The 23602-nt window shown below is 36.9% G+C and overlaps 1 protein-coding gene across 4 annotated transcripts in view; it reads left to right on the top strand.

Annotated features, from left to right (window-relative positions):
* Positions 1-17782, top strand: part of RFX3 (regulatory factor X3) — a 125267-nt gene extending 107485 nt beyond the window's left edge. For all 4 annotated transcript variants that reach the window (XM_040540791.1, XM_040540788.1, XM_040540789.1 and 1 more), the window contains 6 exons: positions 817-914; positions 1233-1382; positions 9210-9418; positions 11447-11600; positions 13976-14018; positions 14882-17782. In XM_040540791.1, the coding sequence (XP_040396725.1) occupies positions 817-914; positions 1233-1382; positions 9210-9418; positions 11447-11600; positions 13976-14018; positions 14882-15120 (893 nt within the window). In that variant the 3' untranslated portion in view covers positions 15121-17782. The remainder of the gene's footprint in view (positions 1-816; positions 915-1232; positions 1383-9209; positions 9419-11446; positions 11601-13975; positions 14019-14881) is intronic.
* The last annotated feature ends 5820 nt before the right edge of the window (positions 17783-23602 follow it).

The following is a 23602-nucleotide window of genomic DNA, read 5'->3' as shown; positions in this document are numbered from 1 at the left end:
CAGCTGTTTAAGTAAATGCAATGATGTCAACAAGCAAGTGGTAGGTAATAGAAAATCAGGTTTTTACTACTCAGGAGATAGGGTTTTCTTTTCTTCCAGGTGCAGTTCCTTGCGTTAAAATGTTTGAAAAATCAAAAGTTATCTTTTGAGTACTGCTGATCACTTCAAGAGCTTCAATATCGCTCAAAATCTGTCACCCACTCAGCAGTTCTGTGGATGCTTTAGTGAAGGAAAAAATACACACGGATTTCACACCTGTTTGAATAATCTAACCTTCTGTCACTAAAACACACTTTCATGTTTTGCTTATTGATGATATCCTTAAACACTGCATGTTGGATTTTGTTCTTTAAAACTGAAGTAAACAGCACTGTAATGGTAGTTCTGGCTATATTGAACTTATTTGAGGAAACTGCAGTATTCCAATAATAGGAATTTTTCCAGAGTTTTGCTCTCTAGAAGAGGTACTTAAATGAAATGGAAGGCTGAACGTTTGTTACGGAAATTTTCAGTGGACAAGAAACAAATGCTGTGATTATTGATGTTCTCGTATAGGAGTGCCCAAAACAATACTGCTTGGTCATCAACTTCTTGAAAGATTAGATGTGGAAGTCAGAACTGATTATTAAACCAAAACTAAAATCATTATTGCATAATCTATATCTGAATGAGGCATTTTGAACCTAGATTGGATTTGTCTTTTGAAATTAAAAGCAGCAGATCTGCATATTGGGTGTATGAGTACTGAGGATGCAAACCATTTCAAAACAGGTACATTTCTTTCTTTTCATTCTGTTTTTATTCTTTAACGTACAGGTGCCTTGACCCAAGCCATTCGCAATTTTGCAAAAAGCCTTGAAGGTTGGCTTTCAAATGCCATGAACAATATTCCACAGAGGATGATACAAACCAAGGTAGACAAAATTATTGCAGCATTATTCTTGCAATGGCAAACCCAGTGGGCAGTAGTATCTAAAAGCAATAGCATTTTAACTTTAATGCTAAATTTCATATTTAGTGCTGTGTCAAATGGGAGAAGAAACAATTTAGTTTTGTCAAAGAATTAAAAGGAAGGAATTCCTTAAATTCATTAAAAGTAATTCGTTGTTACATTAACATAATTCAAATATCAGGGATCATTAATATGGAATATTAAAATTAAGGTAAAGAATCAAAGAATTGATCTGCAGATAGAGAGTACAATATTTAAAAAGAAACTGATTTTTTCATAGGTTGCCGCTGTAAGTGCCTTTGCCCAGACTCTGCGAAGATACACATCTCTTAATCACCTGGCTCAAGCAGCTCGTGCTGTACTTCAAAATACTTCTCAAATCAACCAGATGCTCAATGATCTTAACCGTGTTGATTTTGCCAATGTTCAGGTAAATTTTAGCTTTAAATAATGAGCTATGAAAAAACAAAGTCTTACTTCCTCCAAGATTTTGAACTTTCATGTTATTTGTCATTATTCTATTAAGAAAGTGAAGTGATAATGTTTTGTTGATTCATATATGCACTGATTTAGTTCAAACATTCCAGCTCACACTTTAGGAAAGTGAAGCTGAGAGAGCTGGGCCTGTTTAGCTTGGAGAAGAGAAGATGGAGAGGGGATCTTATCGATGTGTACAAATATCTGAAGGCAGGTTGTCAAGAGGATGGGGCTGGACTCATTTCAGTGGTGCCCAGCGACAGGACAAGAGACAACAGGCACAAACTGAAACACAGGAAGTTCCGGCTGAATATGAAGGGGCACTTCTTTACCGTAAGGGTGACAGAGCACTGGAACAGGTTGCCCAGGGAGGTTGTGGAGTTCCCTTCTTTGGAGATACTCAAAACCTGCCTGGATGCCATCCTGCACAATGTGCTGTAGGTGATCCTGCTTGGCAGGGGGGTTGGACAAGATGATCCCCAAAGGTCCCTTCCAACCTCAACCATTCTGTGATTCTGTGAAAGTGAAAACTTAAAAGCATTGTCTATTTACATTTACTGTCTTCAAGTGCTTGTATTCTTCCAAATTCTTTGGAAATGTGTCACACATACATTCTTAGAATGGGTATCATGAATGATGTCTTAGTAATAGCATAAATGATACTTTACAATTACATCTGAGAGAGTAGTGCAGTGTTTGAATGTCTCTAAAAGTAATTAAATGCACAGCATTGTTTTTAGCAGAGACTGTTTCATTAGTTCAAAGACAATTCCATTAGTATGCTTCATCTAAGTGTCTGTGCTTAAGTGTACAAGATCTCCAGAGCAGCTGATTAGATTAGTACTGGTTTCCAGTTAGCTGTAGAATGTAAGTTTATAATTTCATTGCACCTTCAAAAAAGGTTTCCCAAATATTTCTGCTCCTATGAGGAAAAGGTTGTTTATTAATTTATTTATTTATTTCCCTTTTGCACAGCAAAGTGAAATATTCCAGGTTACTGATAATTCTATGTTTGAATTTTTTCTTTGTGAATAGATATTATTACGTACTCTGTCTTAATAAAAAATAGTTTACTAGCAACATTTCTATTCTTTTTTGTTTTTAACATATGCTTTTTAATAAATAACGTTTAACATATGTACTTACACTATGCAACAATATATAAACTATAAATGGTAGTATTAGAATAGTTCAGTTGGAAGAGACCTAAAAAGAGCATTCTGTCAAAATAAGAATAGAATAGCATAGAATAGGAGAGTTCAGTAGAGTTCAGTAGAAAGGGACCTACAAAGATAATCTAGTCCAGCTGCGTGACCACTTCAGGGCTAACCAAAAGTTAAAGCATATTACTGAGGGCTTTGTCCAAATGCCTCTCGAACACTGACAGGACCAAGCATCAACCACCTCTCTAGGAAGCCTGTGGGGGTGTTTGCTCACCCCCACGGTAAAGAAATTTTTCATAACGTCCCGTCTGAACCTCACCTGGCACAGCTATGTGCTATTTCCACGCATCCTGTCATTGGTGACCAGGGAGCAGAGACCAGCACTTCTCCCTCCACTTCCCCTCCTCAGGAAGTTGTAGAGAACAGTGCTTGTTGGCCTTCTTTTCTCCAAACTAGACAACACAAGTGTCCTCAGCCTCTGCTCAGTACATGCCTTCCAGCCCTTTTACTAGCTTTGTTGCTCTCGTATGGACACTTTCAAGTAACATAACATACTTTTTATGTTATGGAGCCAAGAACTGCACACAATATTTGAGGTGAGGCTACACCAATGCTAAATATACTCAGAGAATTACCTCTTTTGACTGCCTATGCTGTGTTTAATGCATGCCAAAATGTGGTTTGCCCTCGTGGCTGCCAGGTCACACTGCTGGCTCATGTTGGGCCTGGTGTCAACCAGCACCCCCAGATCCCTTTCTGTTGAGCTGCTACCCAGCCACTCGTCTCCATGTGTCCAGCATTACTCCATCCCAGGTGCAGAACCTACCCTTGCAGCATTTACCCTTGTTGAATTTCATGCCACTGATGATTGCCCAATGCTTCAGTCTATCTTGATCTCTCTGCAATACCTCTCATCTCTCCAGAGAGTCAACAGCACCTACCAGTTTAGTATCATCAGCAAACTTGCTCAGGAGACATTCAATTCCTGCATCCAGATCATTGATAAAAATGTTGAGCAGGACCAGCCCTAGAACTGAGCCCTGGGGTCACTGGCCACCAGCCAAATGTAGTCCCATTGACTACAATGCTCTGAGCTCTACCTTCAAGCCAGTTCACCCAGCATAGCATGAGCTTGTTCATAGAATCATAGAATATCCCGAGTTGGAAGGGACCCACAAGGATCTTTCTCTCACATTTGGACAATTTGTTCAGTAGAATACTATGAGGGACAGTATCAAAGGCCTTTACTAACATCCAGAAACATCACATCTACCACTTTCACTTCATGCACTAAATGGGTGCACTTATCATAGAAGGAGATCAAATTACTAAAGCAAGACTTTCCTTCCAACATGTGTTGACTGTGCCAATAATAGCTTTGTTCTTTAAATGCCTTTCGGTATGCCACAGAAAAATCTGCATAACTTTTTCAGATTTTTGAGGCTTGACTAGCACATCCGCAGTTCCCTGGGTCTTCTCTCACGCCCTTCCTGTAAATCAGAGTAACTCTGGCTAGCTTCCAGTCAGCAGGGACCTCCACAGATTCCCAAGACCTTTGGTAATTACTGGAGAGGGGTCCAGCTATAACCTCTTCTAACTCCTTCAGTACTCTGGGGTGAATCCTGTCAGGCCCAAGGGCTTTATGAACATTCACCTGATACAACTCATTCCTTGCAATTTAGGTGGCAAATCACAAATGGCAAGTCACTGCTCACTGCTCCTCAGATCATGCTGCTCCAACTCTGAGGACTAGGCAGCCTAGGATTCATCATTAATATTCAAAAATTAGGCAAAAAATGCATTACATTCCTCTGCCTTTTCCTCATCATAACTTGTTTGGTGACCATCTCCATCAAGCGTCAGTTCAATGTTCTCCTTAGATCTCCTTTTGCTGTTGATGTACTTAAAATGCCTTTTTTGTTGTCCGACACCACACTGACTTAATGTCAGCTCAAGTTGAGCTTCGGCTTATCTTGTTTTCTCTCTGCAGATGTGAATTGCAGCTCGTAAATCTCTTTGTGAAGCCTGATTTTGTTTCCAGAGATCGTATCTTTTTCTGCCCTTCTTCCAGGAGAGTTCCCTGTTCAGCCAAGCTAGTCTTCCCCACTTGCTTGACTTGTGACACAATGGGGCCTTTAAAAGGTGGTTCTTAAAAAGTTCCTGGGCCTTTAAAAGGTTGTTCTTAAAAAGTAACCAGCTCTTGTGGATCCCTAAATGCACGCCCCAGATCCTGTATATGGGTCCCACGTATGCGTGCCTGCTGGGTTGTGACGTCAGTGGTATTTCAGAGACATGGTGGGTTGGCTTCCATTACTGGCATGTTAGGATGGAAGGATAGAGGCTCTTTAGGAAGGACAGGCAGGGAAGGTGAGGAGATGGCATTGCTCTCTCTGTCAATGAGCAGCTGGAGTGCATGGAGCTCTGCCTGGGGATGGATGAGGAGCTGTCAGAGAGCTTATAGGTCAGGATTACAGGGAGGGCAGGGGCAGCAGACATTATAGTGGGAGTGTTCTACTGGCCACCTGATCAGGAACACCAAGCAGATGAGGCCCTCTATAGACAGAAATAAGCGGCGTCACATTCACAAGCCTTGGTTCTCATTGGGGATTTTAACTGCTCCAATATCTGTTGGTGGGATAGCACAGCAGTGCGTAGGCAATCGTTCCTGGAATCCATTGATGACAACTTCCTTCTCCAAATGATAGAGGAGCCAACAAGGAGAGATGCAGTGCTGGATCTTATCCTCACCAAGAAGGATGAGCTGGTGGGGAATGTAAAACTCAAGGGCTGCCTTGGCTGCAGTGATCCATGAAATGGTGCAGTTTTTAATTCAGAGGGCAGCAAGGAGGAAACACAGCAAGCTTGTTATTGTAGACTTTGATAGAGCAGACTTTGCCCACTTCGGGGATCTGCTTGGTAGAGTACCATGGGACAGAGCCCTGGAGGGACGAGGAGCCCACAAAAGCTGGTTAATATTCAAGGATCACCTCCTCCAAACTCAGGAGTGATGCATCCCAACAAAGAGGAAGTCGGGCAAAAACACCAGGAGGCCTGGATGGATGAACAAGGAGTTCCAGACCAAGCTTTAATAGAAAAAGAATGCCTACAGAGAGTGGAAGGAAGTACAGATAGTCTGGGAGGGATACAGAAACACTGTCCAAGCAGCCAGGTATCAGGTTAGGAAAGCCAAAGCTCTTTTAGAACAGGGACATCAAGGGAAACAAGAAAGAGTTTTATATATACCTCAGAGATAAAAGGAAGGTGAGGGAAACTGTGGGCCCTCTCCAGAAGGAAATGGGAAACTTGGTCACTCAGAATATGGAGAAGGCTGAGGTACTTGATGACTTTTTTGCTTGAGTCTTCATTCACAAGAAATCCATACACAAAGCCCAGGTCACAGAAGGGAAAGGCAGGGACTGGAAGAATGATGAAACACCCACTGTAGGAGAAAATCAGGTTTGAGACCATTTAAGGAAACTCCAGATGCACAAGACCATGGGACCCGTAGGGATATATCTGTGGGTCCTAAGGGAACTGGCAGATGTAGTTGCTAAGCCACTATCCATCTTATTTAAGAAGTCATGGCAATCCAGTGAAGTTCCCACTGACTGGAAGAGGGGAAACATAACCTCCGTTTTTAAAATGGGAAAAAAGGAATACCTGGGGAACTACAGGCCAGTCAGTCTTAACTTTGTGCCTGGCAAGATCATGGAGCAGATACTCCTGGGAACTGTGCTAAGGCCCATGTAAAATAAGGAGGTGATTATTGACAGCCAACATGGCTTCACTAAGGGCCAGTCATGACTGACAAATCTAGTAGCTTTCTATGATGTGGTTACAAAATTGGTGGATAGGGGAAGAGCAGCTGACATCATCTACCTGGACTTGTGCAAAGCATTTTCCACTGTCCTGCATGATATCCTTGTCTCGAAATTGAAGAGATGTGGATTTGATGGATGGACCACTGGTAAGGAATTGGCTGGATGGCTGCATACAAAGTGTTGCAGCCAACAGCTCAAGGTCCAAGCGGAGATCAGTAATGAGTGGTGTTCCTCATGGGTCAGTACTGGGACCAGAACTATTTAACATCTTTATTGGTGACATGGACTTTGAGATTGAGTGCACTCTCAGCAAGTTTGCCAATGACAACAGTCTGTGTGGTGCAGTTGATGTGCTAGAGGGAAGATATGCCATCCAGAGGGACCTTGACAGCCTCGAGAAGTGGGCCTGTGTGATCCTCATGAGGTTCAACAAGGCCAAGAGCAAGGTCCTGCATCTGGGCCAGGGCGATCCCAAGCACAAATTACAGGCTGGGCAGAGAATGAATTGAAAGCAGCCCTTATGAGAACCACCTTATGAGAAGCAGCCCTTATGAGAAAGCAGAAGTTGGTTGATGAGGGGCTTGACACGAGCCATGTGCTTTAAGACCAAAATGCCAACTGTTACCCTGGGCTGCATGAAAAGAAACATGGTCAGCATGTGGAGGGAGGTGATTCTCCCCCACTACTCTGTTCTCATGAGACCCCACCTGAAATGCTGTGTTTAGCTCTGGGGCCCCCAGCAAAAGAAGGACATGGAAGTATTAGAATGAGTCCAGAGGAGGGCCATGAGGATGATCAAGGGGCTAGGGCACCTCTCCTGTGAAAACAGGCTGAGGGAGCTGGGGTTGTTCAGCCTAGAAAAGAGAAGGGGAGACCTTATAGTGGCCTTCCAGTACATAAAGGGGGCCTAGAGCAAAGCTGGGAAGGGACACTTTATCAGAGAGTGTAGTGATAGGACAAAGAGTAATGGCTTTAAACTAAAAGAGACAGATTTAGATTAGATATAAGGAAGAAATTCTTTACTCTGAGGGTGGTGAGGCAATGGAACCCGTTGCCCAGAGAAGCTGTGGATGCCCCATTCCTGGAAGTGTTCAAGGCCACTTTGGATGGGGCTTTGAGCAACCTGGTCTAGTGGAAGGTGTCCCTGCCCATGGCAGGGTTGTTGGAACTAGATGATCTTTAAGGTCCCTTCCAACTCAAGCCAATCTATGATTCTATGTTTCTATGATTCGGAACCCTCTAAAGCAGATTTCCAGAAGACACCACGAGCTCCCTAAGTAGCTCTTAAAATAAGTAGCTCTAAGTTTGCTTTCTTAAAATCCAGGGTGGCAACTCCGCTGACCTTTTTTCTCACTACACCAAAAATTTTGAACTTTACTGTTCCATCATCATTGCTGCCAAGACAGTCACCTATTGTCACACCTCCTAGAAGGCAATGATATCATAACTTGGGAAGGGACCAAAGCTTCTAGTTTGTCCCATTTATTCCTCAAACTGTGTCCATTTTTAAACAAGCATTTCAGGTGTGCCTTTGAACCCTCCAGTGCATCCCTTGACTTGAGTCCAATGATCTTGGTGATACCCCCCCTCCTTGATCGATCCTATTTTAAAAGCTCTCTCAATTGGTCTCGCCAGGTTATGAGCCAAGAATCATTTCCCTCATTGAGACAATTGGATCTTGTCAGGCCCCAGCAAATCTTGCGTCTCAAAGACTCCTCTGTGATTATAAAACCCACAATTCTGGTGGGGGCACCAGTCTTGGAGCCAGGCACTGATGACCTGGGCTCATCTGTTCCTTTTCATGTCACATTACTGGGAGGATTGAGGAAAACACTGCCTGTGCCCCTGAGTCCTTTAGCCATCTTCCAAGGGCCTTTAAATCTCTAGTGATTGACCTCAGACTTCTTGTTACAGCATCATTGATATCTACATGAAAGAGTTGGTGTGGGTAGTGTACTTGACCAAAAATGCAATATATTAATTACAGTAATAACGGTAACATAGACACATAGTCTGTGAATTTTGAGGTGTTAACCTTGCACAATTGCTATAGTTTAAGGACATGGCTTAAGTGAGTCTTCATTTGTTATGTGTTAGTTTCTGAAGTGTCCTGTTAGCCTCATTTAAACTTGATAACACTGACTAAATTAAATTGTTCATTATTGCCTGCAGGGTACATTTCTCCATTTGCTTGCAGTTTACTTAATACTTTAGATAATGTGTAACCTATTTCTGCCTATAGTCAGCAAACAAAGCAATCCTTGTTTACATACAAAGTGTTCTTTTATAAGACAATATAACTGAAATTGTCTTTAGGTTTAACTTTGTCATAACAAAAGGAACCTAGCACTTGATTTCTTCTTTTTATTTTATTTTATTTTATTTTATTTTATTTTATTTTATTTTATTTTTTTATTATTATTATTATTACATGAAACTCCCATTTAACTATTCTTTCTAATTGGCATGCCTGCGGTCCCAGCAAAAACTGGCAATTCTCAAATATTTCAGTAATAAAATTATGAACAAGGAAAGTAAGAGATATCTTTTTTTGAAGATTAACAGGGAAAACTACAACATACTTGATGTTTGCTTTTACATGTTGTATTTTCCCTGCCCGCTGTCTTTCAACAAAACTGTGACATATATAAAAATAAAAACTATTTCTGAGTTTGTGTCATAAGCATTTTTTTTTGTCCTTTTCATCCACTGAATTGCTTAACCTTTAAGAATGAGTTTCATTCTCTGCTTTGGTTTATGTATTGTTAATTCAAGAGTTGCCATTTGCTATAACAGGAGCAGGCTTCCTGGGTGTGCCAGTGTGATGACAACATGGTTCAGAGGCTAGAAACAGATTTCAAAATGACTCTTCAACAGCAAAGCACTCTGGAGCAGTGGGCTGCCTGGCTTGATAATGTAATGATGCAAGCACTGAAACCATATGAAGGAAGACCCAGCTTTCCTAAAGCAGCGAGGCAATTTCTGTTAAAATGGTCTTTCTACAGGTAGTATTTATTAGAAATCTAAAACATTTTAAGTATTCTGTTATTTGCTGAATAGTTCACTGTAGCAAAGTTGACAGATGTAACATCATACTGACTCACTAAGTCATGAAAAACTTATTTTTTTAAAAAAAGTATTGTTCACATCAAACTCAGGGACACTTGTAACTTGGCAGGAACTTAAGTGATGCTCTTATTCTTTTAAAGTCCATGTGAAAATGAATGCAGGTAGAATTTTGTCGTGAGTTAGAAAGATAATGTGAAATCTTTAGGTTGAATAACTACAATTATTAGGTCACTATTTTTAATATTATTCATTGAAACACTGGTATCTGTGTATTAGGTAAGGAAGATAAAACTTTTTTTAATGTATGGAGAGCTCATTAAGACAAGCATTCTGTGTTAGTTGCTTATTGAAACAGTGTGGTGGTTTTATCCAGCTGGGAAGCTGAGCAAAACCACAATAGCTTTCTCACTCACACTCCTCAAAGGGAAAGGGGAGAAAATACAATGAAAAGGGCTCAGGGTTGAGATAAGGACAGGGAGATCACTCAACAATTATTGTCATGGGCAAAACGTACTCAGTATAAGAAGATGAATAAAATTTATTGTCTATCACTAACAAGCTAGAGCACTGAGAAACAGAAAAACAAAAAACATCTTCCCCCATCCACCCTCTCCCACCTCTTCCCCCTGAGCAGCACAGGGGAACGTGGGCTGCGGTCAGTCCCCAGTGCTTTGCCTCCACCACTCCTTCACAGTCACCATCTGCCCCTGCTCTAGCATAGGTTCCCTCCCATGCCATCCTTCCCAGCCTGATCCTGCGTGGGTTTCCCACAGGCAGCAGCTCTCATGGGTCCACACCATGGGGTCCATCCGTCAGGAGCAAACTGCTCCAGCACAGGCCCCTCGTGGGCGGCAGCTCCCCCCAGCCCCCTGCTCCTGCATGGGCTCCTCTCCACGGGCTGCAGCTCCAGCCTGGGGCCTGCTCCTGCGGGGGCTCTCCATGGGCCGCAGCCTCCTCCAGGCCACATCCACCTGCTCCACCAGGGGCTTCTCCATGTGCTGCAGCGTGGAGATCTGCTCCGTGTGGGACCCATGGGCTGCAGGGGGACAGCCTGCTCCACCAGGAGCCTCTCCACAGGCCACAGGGGAACTTCTGCTCTGTGCCTGGAGCACATCCTCCCCCTCGTTCTGCACTGACCTGGGGGTCTGCAGGGCTGGTTCTCCTCGCTCTTCCAGCTGCTGTTGTACAGCAGGGTTTTTTTTTTCCTTTCTTAAATCTGCTCTCCCAGAGGTGCAACCAACATCGCTCATTGGCTCGGCTCTGGCTGGCAGTGGGTCCCTTTTGAACTGGCTCTTATCGTACATGGGGCAGCTTCTGGATTCTTCTCACAGAGGCCACCCCTGCAGCCCTCCTGCTACCAAACCCTTGCTGTGTAAACTCACTACAAACAGTTATCAGAATAAACCTAGTAACCTAGTTATTTGAAAATGACTGTGTCAGCTACTTGCTGAGGATATCAATATCATATATATATATATACACATAGTCTTTTTTTTTTTCTTTCTGTTTTTGAATTTCAAAGTTTTAAAATCCTGACAATTAAAACCTTCGTACTGGGGAGGTGGGCTCAACATACATTATTTAAGTGTTAACTTGTTTAAAGTGAAACAGTTTTCATACAATTTTGTTTCTTTTTTTGTGCGTGTGTTTTTAACAATTTTTTCCTTCAGGTTAGATTTTACACATAGTCAAGTATTGGTAGTTATGCATATATGAAAACAAAGAAAATGGAAAACAAAACAATCTAGTTATTTTTTAATATAATGTGTCCAACAATACCTTCAGCAGAAGGAGAGAAGCAAATGATGTTTTTTCATGGACATCTCTTTCAGAAGACACCATAAATCAGATATTTGTGGATGATGTTGCTTTTAGGAATGTTGGTTTTGAGGTGAAATGTGTGTATGGATAACTTAAAATGAATATAACATATAACAGAAACATCTTTTTCTATTTTTGAATAGCTCAATGGTGATTCGAGATTTAACCTTGCGCAGTGCTGCTAGCTTTGGCTCTTTTCATCTGATCCGCTTGCTTTATGATGAATACATGTTTTACTTAGTAGAACATCGTGTTGCTCAGGCAACAGGAGAGACACCTATTGCAGTTATGGGAGAGGTAAGAACATGTAAGAGACTACACTGATGGATTTAGTGATGAATTTGAGTATGTATCTTTGCAAATTTTCTAAACATTTATGTGGAGCTGTAGAAAGTTCTGCAGTGTAAGAATAGATTGGGTTACTAGTACATCTACTAATTTATTGATTGTCAGAGTTCTAAAATCACAATGAATTCTAACAACCAAATCTTTGCTAACAAGCTTACTCCTTTACAAACCTGCACACAGATTCATGTGCCTAAGTCTGGGCACAGTTTGAGGAATGTTTTTCAGCATAAAACATTTTTTCAGTTTTTGACAACTGAATGTGTGAAAAATAAAAAACAAAACAAAACCCTGTTGCTTACATGGATCTGTTTACAAGTATTTACCCACATTTTAAATTCCAACACAAATGTTAAAACAAGTGAGCTGACTACCCCCACTGACCTGAGAAGGGTGTCTCACTTGCAGTAATTTGGTCTGTATGGTACTGCTCACATTCATGTCACCAGTGCCAACATACTTAGAGGTCTGTGACACAGCTGATTTTCATATCTGTGTTTCAAAGATTATAGGCTTAAAAAAAACCACCAAAGTCTCAATTGAGAACCAGTGTTTGATGGCATCTGCAAGGCAAAGTTTATCTCATCCCTCTTTTCTCCAGTACTTCATCTATCTAACCTTTTGAGTGAGATGCATGATTTTTCAAAATAAATTTATATTAAAAGTGCTGGAAAATTGGTATATTTAAAAATATACTCAATGTTTAATGAGATAGCTTTGTTACATTTTTAAATGTGGGAGTCATTGTATCATATTGATTACTGATTACTTCCAAGTTATTTTGTGTGTTGATTTAACATCAGGTGTCATTCTTCCTTCAAGATACACTAATAGTATCACACCATACTATAAATAGATACTATACTTTCAAGAGAAACTGGAAATTTCTTACTTTATTTGTCAAATAATTTCAAACCATATGGCGTTATGGCCATATGGCAAATAATTTCAAACCCTATGGCATAAGGTTTCAGAAAAACTAAATTATAAAATTTAGTTTTTAAAATTTTAAAAATTAGACCCACCAGTAATATATTTGCTTAATCTCTGTCTTATATTTGCAAAAAGATACTACAGAACTATATGGTTTACACTTTCTTGTCTTCTTAATAGACATCATATATTTGTACATACATTCTTGGTGTAGTGTAGAGTCTTAAAAAAAATTTATGCAAATTGAAGATGGATATATTACTGGGAAATAAGTAACCTAGAACTTTTGGAGGTGAAACAGGCAAGATAGAAGTTGTAAATACTCATTAAGTATATGCTTTTTACTGTTTTCCTGTGACTGAAATAAAACAAGGAAGTCTAAGACTATAGTCTGACAAACACTAGTGTTACAGCTAAGAAAAACATTCTCATTTTCCACCCGTTCCCTTCTCCCATCTTTGGACACAGGTATTGGCAAAAGTACTTTGGAGTGCTGCAGTTAACTGCAGCCAAATAAAAATGACCTCATGTTTAAAGGTTTTTCTCTTAGGTGAGTTTTGTTGTACGTTTCTGTTGCATGGTTATGTGAACACTTAATGAACACAGCCAAAATATTGTAAGGATAGGTATGATGATGTGAAAGGATGGGTACTGGAGTTTGTTCTACTAGCATTCCTTAAATTACTGTCTTACCTTACTGTACTTCTGAAAAAGACTGGTATCATTAATTATTGTTAGAAATTTATTTATCTAAATAACATACTCTTTTCATTTGTGATTGATTCATGACATTTTGCTTTGCCAATCTCATTTAAAAGTAGGTTAGAAGATTCAGGGAAAGAAAAGAAAGAAGGTTGTACGTCTGGTTTGTGAGCAACTTTTTTGAAAAGATATCGTTTTGATATAAGTAAACAGTTAACAGATTCTAAACCTTTTCTCAGCAGTGGCATTCATCTACCTTGTAAATTTGCAACGCTGTAACTGCTTTTTTTGTAACTTAGTTTTATTCTAGCTTCTCTGGAAAATTTTAAAAAGAGCTTTTGGATAAAATATTGACAATTCAAAATGGATATATGTCATATTTTCTGACCTTATACAACACAGAAGTAGTTCGGTTCAAGTGAGAAAGGCCATGATGAAGTCATCTTAAAAAAGAATTATGCCATCACCCATTTTAATTTAAGAGGGCTTACTTAGTGACAGTTATCTTAGTAAGTACAAGCCTAGGATGGAATGGAAAACATACTTGATGTGTAATGGATGTGGCTGCAGTCAATACCATGTGTTCGCATGCTAACCTCAAACCAGTGGAGCACAGACCTGCTCCATCACAGATGCTCTAAGTTTATATTTGCATAAGATGGTGTCTAGTTTTTTTTCTGTTTGTTTTGCAGTTTGGTGATTTAAATGCTGTGTCCCCTGGAAATATGGATAAAGGTAAGCATTTTAATCTCTCCAGTGTGTAATTTTGTATAGAGTCTCCAAGCAAAATAACTTAGATTTTAAAAATGCGTATACATAAATACATGTACATACTATGATTTTAAAATGCATGTATATGTTTTGTGGATACATTAATATATGGATACTGCATCATATAATGACTAGAGTATTTTAGTTGTGTTTCCTAATAAAAATTTATTTTAAAGATGTTTATTATTTACACAAGAAACATTCAAATTTTTACCCAGCATTTAGTTGTATCTGGTAGGACAGAGAAGGGGAACAGCCATGGGAAGAAAGCCAGGAGTATGCTCATGTATCTTTATTACTACTAAGTGAAGATGGCAGGATTACATACAGTTGCTAAATAACTTGTCAGTGAAAAAGATAGGAAGAAAAGAGTTTTTTATAAGGTCTTCATGCCATATTTTGACATACATTTTTATACTGACTGGTTGTATAATTTGATGTCAAGTCACAACCACATTTCACCTCAGTTTCCCTATCTATAAGTAAGAGTAACTACTATTTTAAAAGTTTATCAAGTCTTATAGATGAGAGACATTTTGCAATATGAAGTTAACGCTGTTTGTTAGAGATTGTTTTTGAGGTTGCTAATTGCTCTTTCTTGTTATTGTATCAATAGTGTGTAACTGAAGTGATCAGAACTGGGGTAGTCTGTTAATCTATTTGAAATAATCATTAATGTTTTCCATTAAAATTTTAACTTTTCAGTTTATACTCTATGAGATTGCTAGTCTTCCCTGTATCTTTGTATTTCAAATATTATTTGCAAAACAGAAGTCCTTGTATTACATTTTTTTTCCTTTGTGATACTTTTATGGTTGTTTGTGCAGATGAGGGCAGTGAAGTTGAAAGTGAAATAGATGAAGAGATGGATGAAAATGGAGAGCCACAAGCCAAGAGGGAGAAAACAGAGATAAACCAGGCATTTCAGGTGGGCTGCATGCAGCCTGTGCTTGAGAGTGGAGTACAGCAGAACCTCCTGAACCCAATTCATAACGAGCACATTGTTGCAACTACTCAGACTATCAGACAATGCAGTGCTACTGGAAATACATATACTGCAGTCTAGTATGAAACTTTCCCCCCACCATTACATTAGCCCTTTGGGTTTAATATGAAAAAAAAAAATAAAGAGAGAAAAAGTCTGAAGGTTGACTGTTGTCAAATTTTAACTGTGCTGAACATAATTTTATTGGAGTTATTAAATGGAATGGATGTATGTATTTTGCCAGATCTGTTTAAAAAAAAAAAAAAAAAAGAAAAAACAACAAAGATTTTTTTGTAAACTGAATCATTTTACATTGGCCACTCAATATGAAGAGTTTTCTTAGAATCAAATGCAAGGAAGATTTTTGCAAAGCTTAATGTTAATGTTTTTGTCCTCTTATAATAATTTAAAATTTTTCATAGTTTTTTAAAAAAAATTAATGTTAATTATTAGTTATGACAATGATTTCATATACATAGGTTTCTAATTAGATGCACTTCTGTGAAATATCAAAAGAACTATTTTCTTTGATTTACACTGGAGGCATACTTATTTGACAGCAGATGTATCAAATTTGTTATAAAAGGTGCTTTTCCTTGGACAACTAAAAGACACTATTTTTAAAAAATTGTGAGCATTCAGGGGGAAATTTTGTAATAATGCTGGAGGATTGGGAAGATATTCTAGTTTCTTTCTGTAAGAAAGAAGCAAGTTTAAATAATGGAATTGTAACAGAATGTGATAATGTGTACGTAATAAACGTACCTAATTATCTGACCATTATATTAACAATGCAAGGTTCCTTTAAAATCAACAGTTCCAGATATTATTTCCTTACCAGTTCCTCTGTTTTGAAGACTACTGATTCTTTATGTGGCACCACTGAACGGGTGCTTTTGGCTGTTGAGTGGTACTGTAGTTGTTAGAAGCTGAAGCTGAAAAAGAAGTGACTTGATTATTATTGTTAATTTTTAAGTGTACGTGCTACTTAAGCTGAACTGGACATACAGGAAAACATTCCGTTTGGATGACTTTCTTCTATTCCAGGTCTTTTCATATTAGTGATTCAATCTGCTGCTCTTAGAAAAGATGATTTATAGAGTGCAAGGAATGTAGCAACCTGCATCATTTTCCTTTCAAAAATATTTCCTTGTTGTTAAAGTGGAATTAAATTTTTACAAAAAAAATTAGATAAGGCAGTGTAACTGGCACACCTCACTTGTACTTATTCCCAATTGTGTAGAATTTGAATAGGTGGCTAGATGGACCATTGCCATTTAAGAATGTACATCAGGGATCATTGTACCTCGGCTATTACATGGTGCCTTAAACAGAACTGAAGCTAAGATTTAGTACTTTTTGTTATTCTTAATTCTTAAATTAATTCAACAAGGTGTGCCTGTCATTTTCAAATTCCCTAAGAAGTAAAGACAGGTTACATAGCCTTCAAAAGAAGAAAAGGATTTTTTATTATTAAATGATTTTAATATCCCTCTTAGAATGACAATAAACCTATTTTTTCTCATTTCTAGCTGGATTTCACTTTATTACAAATAAAATTTGCTTGGGAATTTAGAAGGCAAAACTAGCTTTAATACCAACTTCAAATGTCAAAATAGATTGACCATAGTCCCAAGCATGATTATATATTTTTTAGACCCCTGTCTACTTTTAATTTTAAAAAGTAAAAATAAATAAATGAGCAGGTACATAATGCAGTGCATGTTTTCAATGTGTATATTTTGTGGGGTATCAGCCTGATTTTACATTTTAATGGTTAAATCTCATAATGACAGTTTATATAGCCCATATTGATTGACATTAAACAATCAGATTTTTCTTCTTAAACATTTCATTATGCGGACACATGAATTTGCTACACTAAAATAGGGAATTAAATAAGAAACAAAGCCAAAAACTAAAGGAGAGCACAAAAAGATCAACTTTATACAAAAGACTGTGTAAGAAAATTAGGGTTTCACTTATTTTGGTTTATCTACTGTGTCTATAAAATGACTTTAGAGTAATATATACCAAATGGGAGAATAACGTGAAATGAATAGTGTACTTACAGCAACAGGTTTGTTGCTATAAATTACATATGCTTCAAAGACAGCTACATGTGAACTGAAACGTCCTAACATTATTGTTGTACAAAATTAAATTTAAATTCCTTTACAGAATGGGGAGGTGAACCCGTCCTGCTTATTCTGTGTAGACATAATTCCTAGTTAATGTCAGTAGAAGGCTTTTGCCTCAGTAAAAAGTGAAAGTGAGGCTTATATTCATTATTTCTAAACTCATTAATGCACTGAATCTCGTTATATATTTTGTTCTCACATATATCACTCAGTGTGTCCTGATTTTTCCTTGGAAATCAGCACATCTGTACCCTTCACCAAAAATGCTAAAACTAAGCTGTGATAAATATTTACTCCCCTTCATTGTGCATTATAAGATGTTTACAATTAAAATAAAGTGACATAATTGAACTTTTTTTTCATTTTCAACTTTTTTTAATTCTGTAGTACTTCTTTCAGTTTTTGTGTTGACAAACCTATAATGTTTTCTTATTATTGTCTGTTATTGGTTTAATATTGTATTTGTTGTTACTGAGAAAAGAAAATGATTGTAATAGGTAAATCTAGATCGTTAAAACAGGTGGGACCTGAGTATCTTTAATTATTTAGCTCCCCACTCCCATCCAGTTGTTCACTGTTCACTAAGTGCAAAAAAAGAAAACCAACCCACAAACAAACAAAAAAAAAACCTCTGAAAAATGAATACAAAGCTTGAATGCTGCGATGTATTTCATAGCTTCTATGAACAATCAGTTAACAAAGCAAATTATAACTATGCCAGGTTTAGAAAACTGAATGGCATCTATATTCCTATTCTTATCAATTGATTATTCTGTAGAGTTTTTAAACACTCTTTTCCCCTACCTATTTACCAGATTTTTAAAAGAACTGAGTTACTGTAAGCTAATTTGTGTAGTTACAAGTTTGGGAGTCTTGTGTTTTGTTTTTACATTTACTGAAATTTGAATTGAACATACTTAGGTAAAACATTTTGCACACTCCTACTATCTTTAATAGTTTTAGTAATGATTATATGAGAGAGATATGAATACCTCAGTCCAGATCCTATAATGTGTATCATGCGGTTGCATTGACACACCAGCTCTGAAGTCTACTATTAGTGCTCTGGAGAAGTGTAGCATGTATCTACAAGATAGACATTATTAGATCTGATAACGATTTATGTGTTTTATCTGATCTTGACATAGAATTGAAAATAATTATTTACAGGCATTTTCTCCATTAGCACAAAAGACACAGTGAACAGTGTGAGGGAATGGGTATTGTTGAAGTACCTTTTCAAAGCACAGGGCCCAATTTTCAAAAGTTTTATATTTATGATAATTTTTGGTACATTTCCATCTTTCTCATGGTAAATCAGTTTTAAAGCTTTTCTTTTTTTATGTTTTCAAATATTTTTTGTGTGTGTTTTACTCATGTACTGTAGCATGCTATAAGCACCTTCTTTTAAAATAAAACTTCCATAAAAATTTGGAAAACAGATTTGAAATCATTTACTTGTAAAATGATGACTTACAGCATTACAGCCTTTAGTTCATAAATAAGAAAATAGATAATGTTCTGGTGTATGGTCATTCAGGAATGTATAGGTCTATATACAAATTTAATTTAAAGCGAGGTATTTTTAAATATCTAAAACACCTCTTTTTCATTTTTTTTCCCTAAGAGACATGATCTGATATCTTTGTCAGTATCACTTGTTGACATCTGCACTGTTTAGAAAAACTTTTATATTAGAGATGCACTGCAATCCGACTTAATTCAGAATGGTTTTACATAATAAAAGTAACCATCATTAGCCATAAATTATCCACTTCCATAAAAGTGGAAGAAAAATATATTCATTGATAATGTAAGTATGTTTTGGTACTTATCTGCAACAGTAATTTCAGAGTTTAAAACATTCGTTTGAGAGAGCAGCATGAATTTCTGAAAATTGGGCCCTTGTCTCTCTAACAGGACAACCTCTATGTGTATGGTTTAAAACAAATCAGGAATTGTACTATCTCTGCTAATTTGTTTGGTAATCTAAGACAAACAAATAAAAAAACTGGAATAGGAGCATAAACACACAGTGCTTAGTTCTAGTATTAGAAAATTAATTTAATGTAATGCCTTGCATTAACCCTTTGAGCATTGTAAGTCACATGATGAGAATAAAGCTTTTTAGATAATTTAATTAGTCCACTGAACATGTACTTTGAAATACCTGATAGCATGGTAGACTTTTTTTGTTTGTTTAATTTCTAAAGTAAATACTTGCATACTATATGGGAATGATTTTGTGATAGGAGGTTCAATAGGTTCAGCCAAAATATTCACTGCCATTGATGTGTACTGTCTAATGGAAAACAGTTCTTCAGCTCCCTTGTTTTCATAATTGCATAAATACATAAAGAAAATCAAATGTGTTTCTACAGACATGAAAATGTCTAATTTAAGATGCCTTTAGAAGATGAAGGTTTAGAAAATATATTATATTTAGCCTATTTTGAAAATCTTCTTAGGTAGGTTAGTATTGGAATATTCTGGTACTGTACAAGAGAATCTTTAGGATTAAAAGTAAGATTAGTGAAGAAGAAAAATTTTACAGAATATTTGATATGTTTGCATTAAAATTTTCTGCAGTCTTTTTTGATAAGCAAGAATACAATTATGTTCATATTCCTTTTAACATTCAGCCATTGCAATAATAACTAATGGAAAGATGAAGGTATTCTGTTCAGCTTCATCTATAGGGGTACAATTTGGATGGCCCTTATTGAATGTCAGAATTTTAAAAGCAACCCAGAAACTGCACCAGCCTTTTGCCATGTTAAAATGCCCCTTAGTTCTTACAAATACTGCTCGAAAGAGCAAGGAAACTAGTGTAGTAGCAAGTACAGATTCTTTGAAATTAAAGAGAGAAATGCCACCTTACTAAGTGAGAGTACTGTACATTTTTTACTGGTTTCTTGCAGTATCAATCAGTCAGCAAACACTAAATGCAGCTGTACTTATTTAAGTCTAGCTGAGGGCAAAAACAAAGGTCTCTTTTAAGTTATTTAATGCAATTACGTCAGTAGTATAATGCAAGTAAGCTGTAAACATTTTTAGTCAGTTAATGCAAATTCATGCAGAATTAATTATCATAAATGCAATACTCAAAGGGTTTTAATTTAACAACTTTTTTATTCATAATTTAATGTAAATGCTTCTGAGTTTGCATGCCTTGATCATTGCTGCTAGTGATTTTATGTGCCAGTAGACCTGAGTTTAATTTACCAGTTTAACTTGAGAAATAGTAAAAGCCACTTACAAAGTGACTGCCTAATGTTTGTTTGAAGTAAAATATGCCTTAGTTTGAAAATGATCATTTTAACTCGTTTTATTCTGATTTTTTTTCCTTTTCCTTTTGAAAAAATAAATTAACAATTTGGGATTGGAAGCCCTGAGTAGTTAAATATTTGCTAAGAAATGTTCTTCTAGATTGCTCATTAAGGGTGAAATTTACTGTAGAAAAGAAGGCCCAGAACAAGACTATGAGCATCAAATGAGCCTCACTTACATCTAAATTAGAAAAAATATTTTTTTCTATATTCTTAAGCACTTTCTTGATTCAGGTGCAAATGTCTTACAAGAGTTTTCAGTTCTGGATGAATTTTACTCTGAAACAATAAATGTCCTTGTCACAGGAATTTTGGAGGGACAACCTCACATGGATTGGTATTTACCAGGAACTCATTTCAATTATTTTTGACTTGCTGATGTCAGTAAGAGCTTTTTACACAAAGAATACTAAAGGGTTCCCCAAATAAAGTTTCCTTCAATACAATATTAATGTGATTGCTTTGCATTTAAACATTATATCCATCTTAAAGCAACCCAATTAAGCAATTTAAAATGTCAGAAAAATAACACTTTGTACCAAAGCAAGTTGCCCATCTCCATGCATCTTCACTGAAAATTTGGATTTACAGTTAATAACCAATGAGGCTGTTAAAGAAACTTCGAGTGCCTTTCAAAAACTTGGAAAATTGTGCCTGAGGTGGTAAACTTTAATTAGGTTAATTCTAGAGCTACCAATCAGTAATTTTGTCATCACTCAGGGCTTTCTTACCTTCTAGGAAACTTCCATTCTTGCATTTATTTTATACTGTATTTTTTTTAAAGTGCCATCATTTAAATTTTCACTTAGTAAGTGGCAGATTACATTATTCAGTCCCACAGCACAGAAACATCATAACACTAGGACATACTCAAACTTTTATTTTCCAGTTGACTGAATATATTATGTAAATGAGGTAAGCAACTTTTTGTAGATTGTATGTGTGAGATAATGTAATGTTCTTTTCCAGTTTTTGGACTACAGTTGAATATACTTTTTAATTATTTAAAAAAGACATCTTTACAGAATAACGTGATGGTTTTTTTGTATAATGTATTTGATTTTGTAAATACGTATTTCCTGATGTGATTTTTGTGAGAAATGCTAAATCTTTTAGTATATCATGTCCTCTCAAAACTGGCAGGAGCTAAATAATAGTTTGTGGGCAATTTGTATTGTGTACTGTACAATAACTGGGGAACTTTTATAATTATAAAAATATATATTAACTTTTAGTGTGTTGTTTAAAAAAATGACTGGAACATACTAAAGACAGTAGGATTTTTCTGAATATTTCAGACTTGAACTCAGGCTAGCTTTTTGTGTTTTTCAAAACAAAATTGTGTCTTGTCTTTTAAAATCAATAAATTTGTTTTCTTGTTACAAACATAACTGTATTGCTTCAGTTTTTATATAGCCAGCTATTTTGGATTGTAATACTGTAGATTTTGAGAGAGAAATTTATTTCTACTTATGAATTCTAAATAAGAGCGCAAACACTTATTTAGCAGCAACAAAAGTAAGTAATGAACATGTCTCAGACTGTCCATCTACCCAGTAAATACAGATAGTAAAAATACTTACTAATTTAAATATCACCAATACTACCCAATTACAGATTTAGCTAGTTAACAGCTGTCAGTGAGGGGGCTTGCAGACTTAAGCCTCCAGGAATTATTGGGTGTTAATTTTCATTGCAACTAGAAACTACTTCTGAAGGGTTTGTTGTAAGTATTCTACAATATACTAATGCACTGAATGTTTTTGCAGTTTCACAAAACAAATACAAAGGCCTAATCTTATCAGGTTATTTTTCTCATGGGTCTCTAGTGTGTGTTCCAGGCATGGTTTCATATAAAATACAAAATGTTATTTTAACTGGGAAGGACCCACCAAGTAATAGGTGACAAAAAATCAAAATGGCTATTGGATACAAAATATAGAACAGGTATTTCTCACAAAATTATAGTAAGGATAGGAAAGCTTTATTTTTCTCAGAAAGTTCAGCTGTAAGTTGAACTGTAGGGTCAGTCCTTGTCTCTCATTTCATTTCAAATAAAGTCCATAAGCTTAGTAGAGTACAGTACTGGTTCCTGCAATGCATCCTACCAAACAAGAATACAGATTTTCTACTATAGTGACCAGCCACATACATCTATGTTTACAGAATGCTCCTAATTGGTCTGTTAATGGACACTAAGTCTCCATTGCCTAGCTGGTGCCTTGCTGACACTGAAAAGGTCTTGCTCCAGCACACATACAGGAGAAAACAATCCATAGAGGAGTATCTCTCATGCCAACTAATAGTTGATAGAGCCAACAGGCTGTAGTATCATTCAGTTCTTTCCCAGTGATGGTATTACCAGGAAGATCCTGCAGAATTCAACCTCTGCTGTTGCTGATATTAATTAAAGTGTCTTAATTAGTTAACTGAGGGAAGTTTTGTTCAGCATCCTGAAGTGCTACAGTCCAGCACTTAAAGCCTGAACTGCAACAGAAATATAGGAGAAATTCAGACAGACTAGGTGCTGTAAGAGGACTCTAGTGTAAGGGTTACAAATGAAGATTATTTTTATTATTATTACTTCTGTGAAGTAATTTTCTGCACGATGGTAATGATACAAAATAAATATGATACATTCTATATCAAGTTATTTAAGTGTATTTAATTTGTCTTATGTAAAGCACTGGTTTCTATTCCACAAAATGTCATATAGCCTGCAGCTATCCAATTTGTATCAGTTTAGGTCCATATTAAGGTCTATGCCAAAAGCCACGTGAAAATTAAAGTCAGTTATTGTTCCAAAAAGACATCTGACCAAGGCAAGTTAGAATCCTTGATCCATTTTTGGCGTGTTGACAGTACACCAGAGAGAGTTTTTAGGCTTACTTGATTCTGCTGTTCTGATTTCATTCTAAATTTTGCTAAATCCCGTTTTATATATTCTTATCTAATACCTGTATTAACCAAATCAGTACAATTTTTCTATTAAAAATCTAAAACTACTTGTCCTTGAGTACAATGTGCTGCTGATGGCAGTTTATTCTAAGCAATTTGACAAGTAGGACTGTTCTAAAAAGAATCCCTCTACAT

Source organism: Cygnus olor, chromosome Z, assembly GCF_009769625.2.
Source record: "Cygnus olor isolate bCygOlo1 chromosome Z, bCygOlo1.pri.v2, whole genome shotgun sequence".
NCBI classification, from domain to species: Eukaryota; Metazoa; Chordata; class Aves; order Anseriformes; family Anatidae; genus Cygnus; species Cygnus olor.
This window is presented reverse-complemented; position numbering and strand designations above follow the sequence as displayed.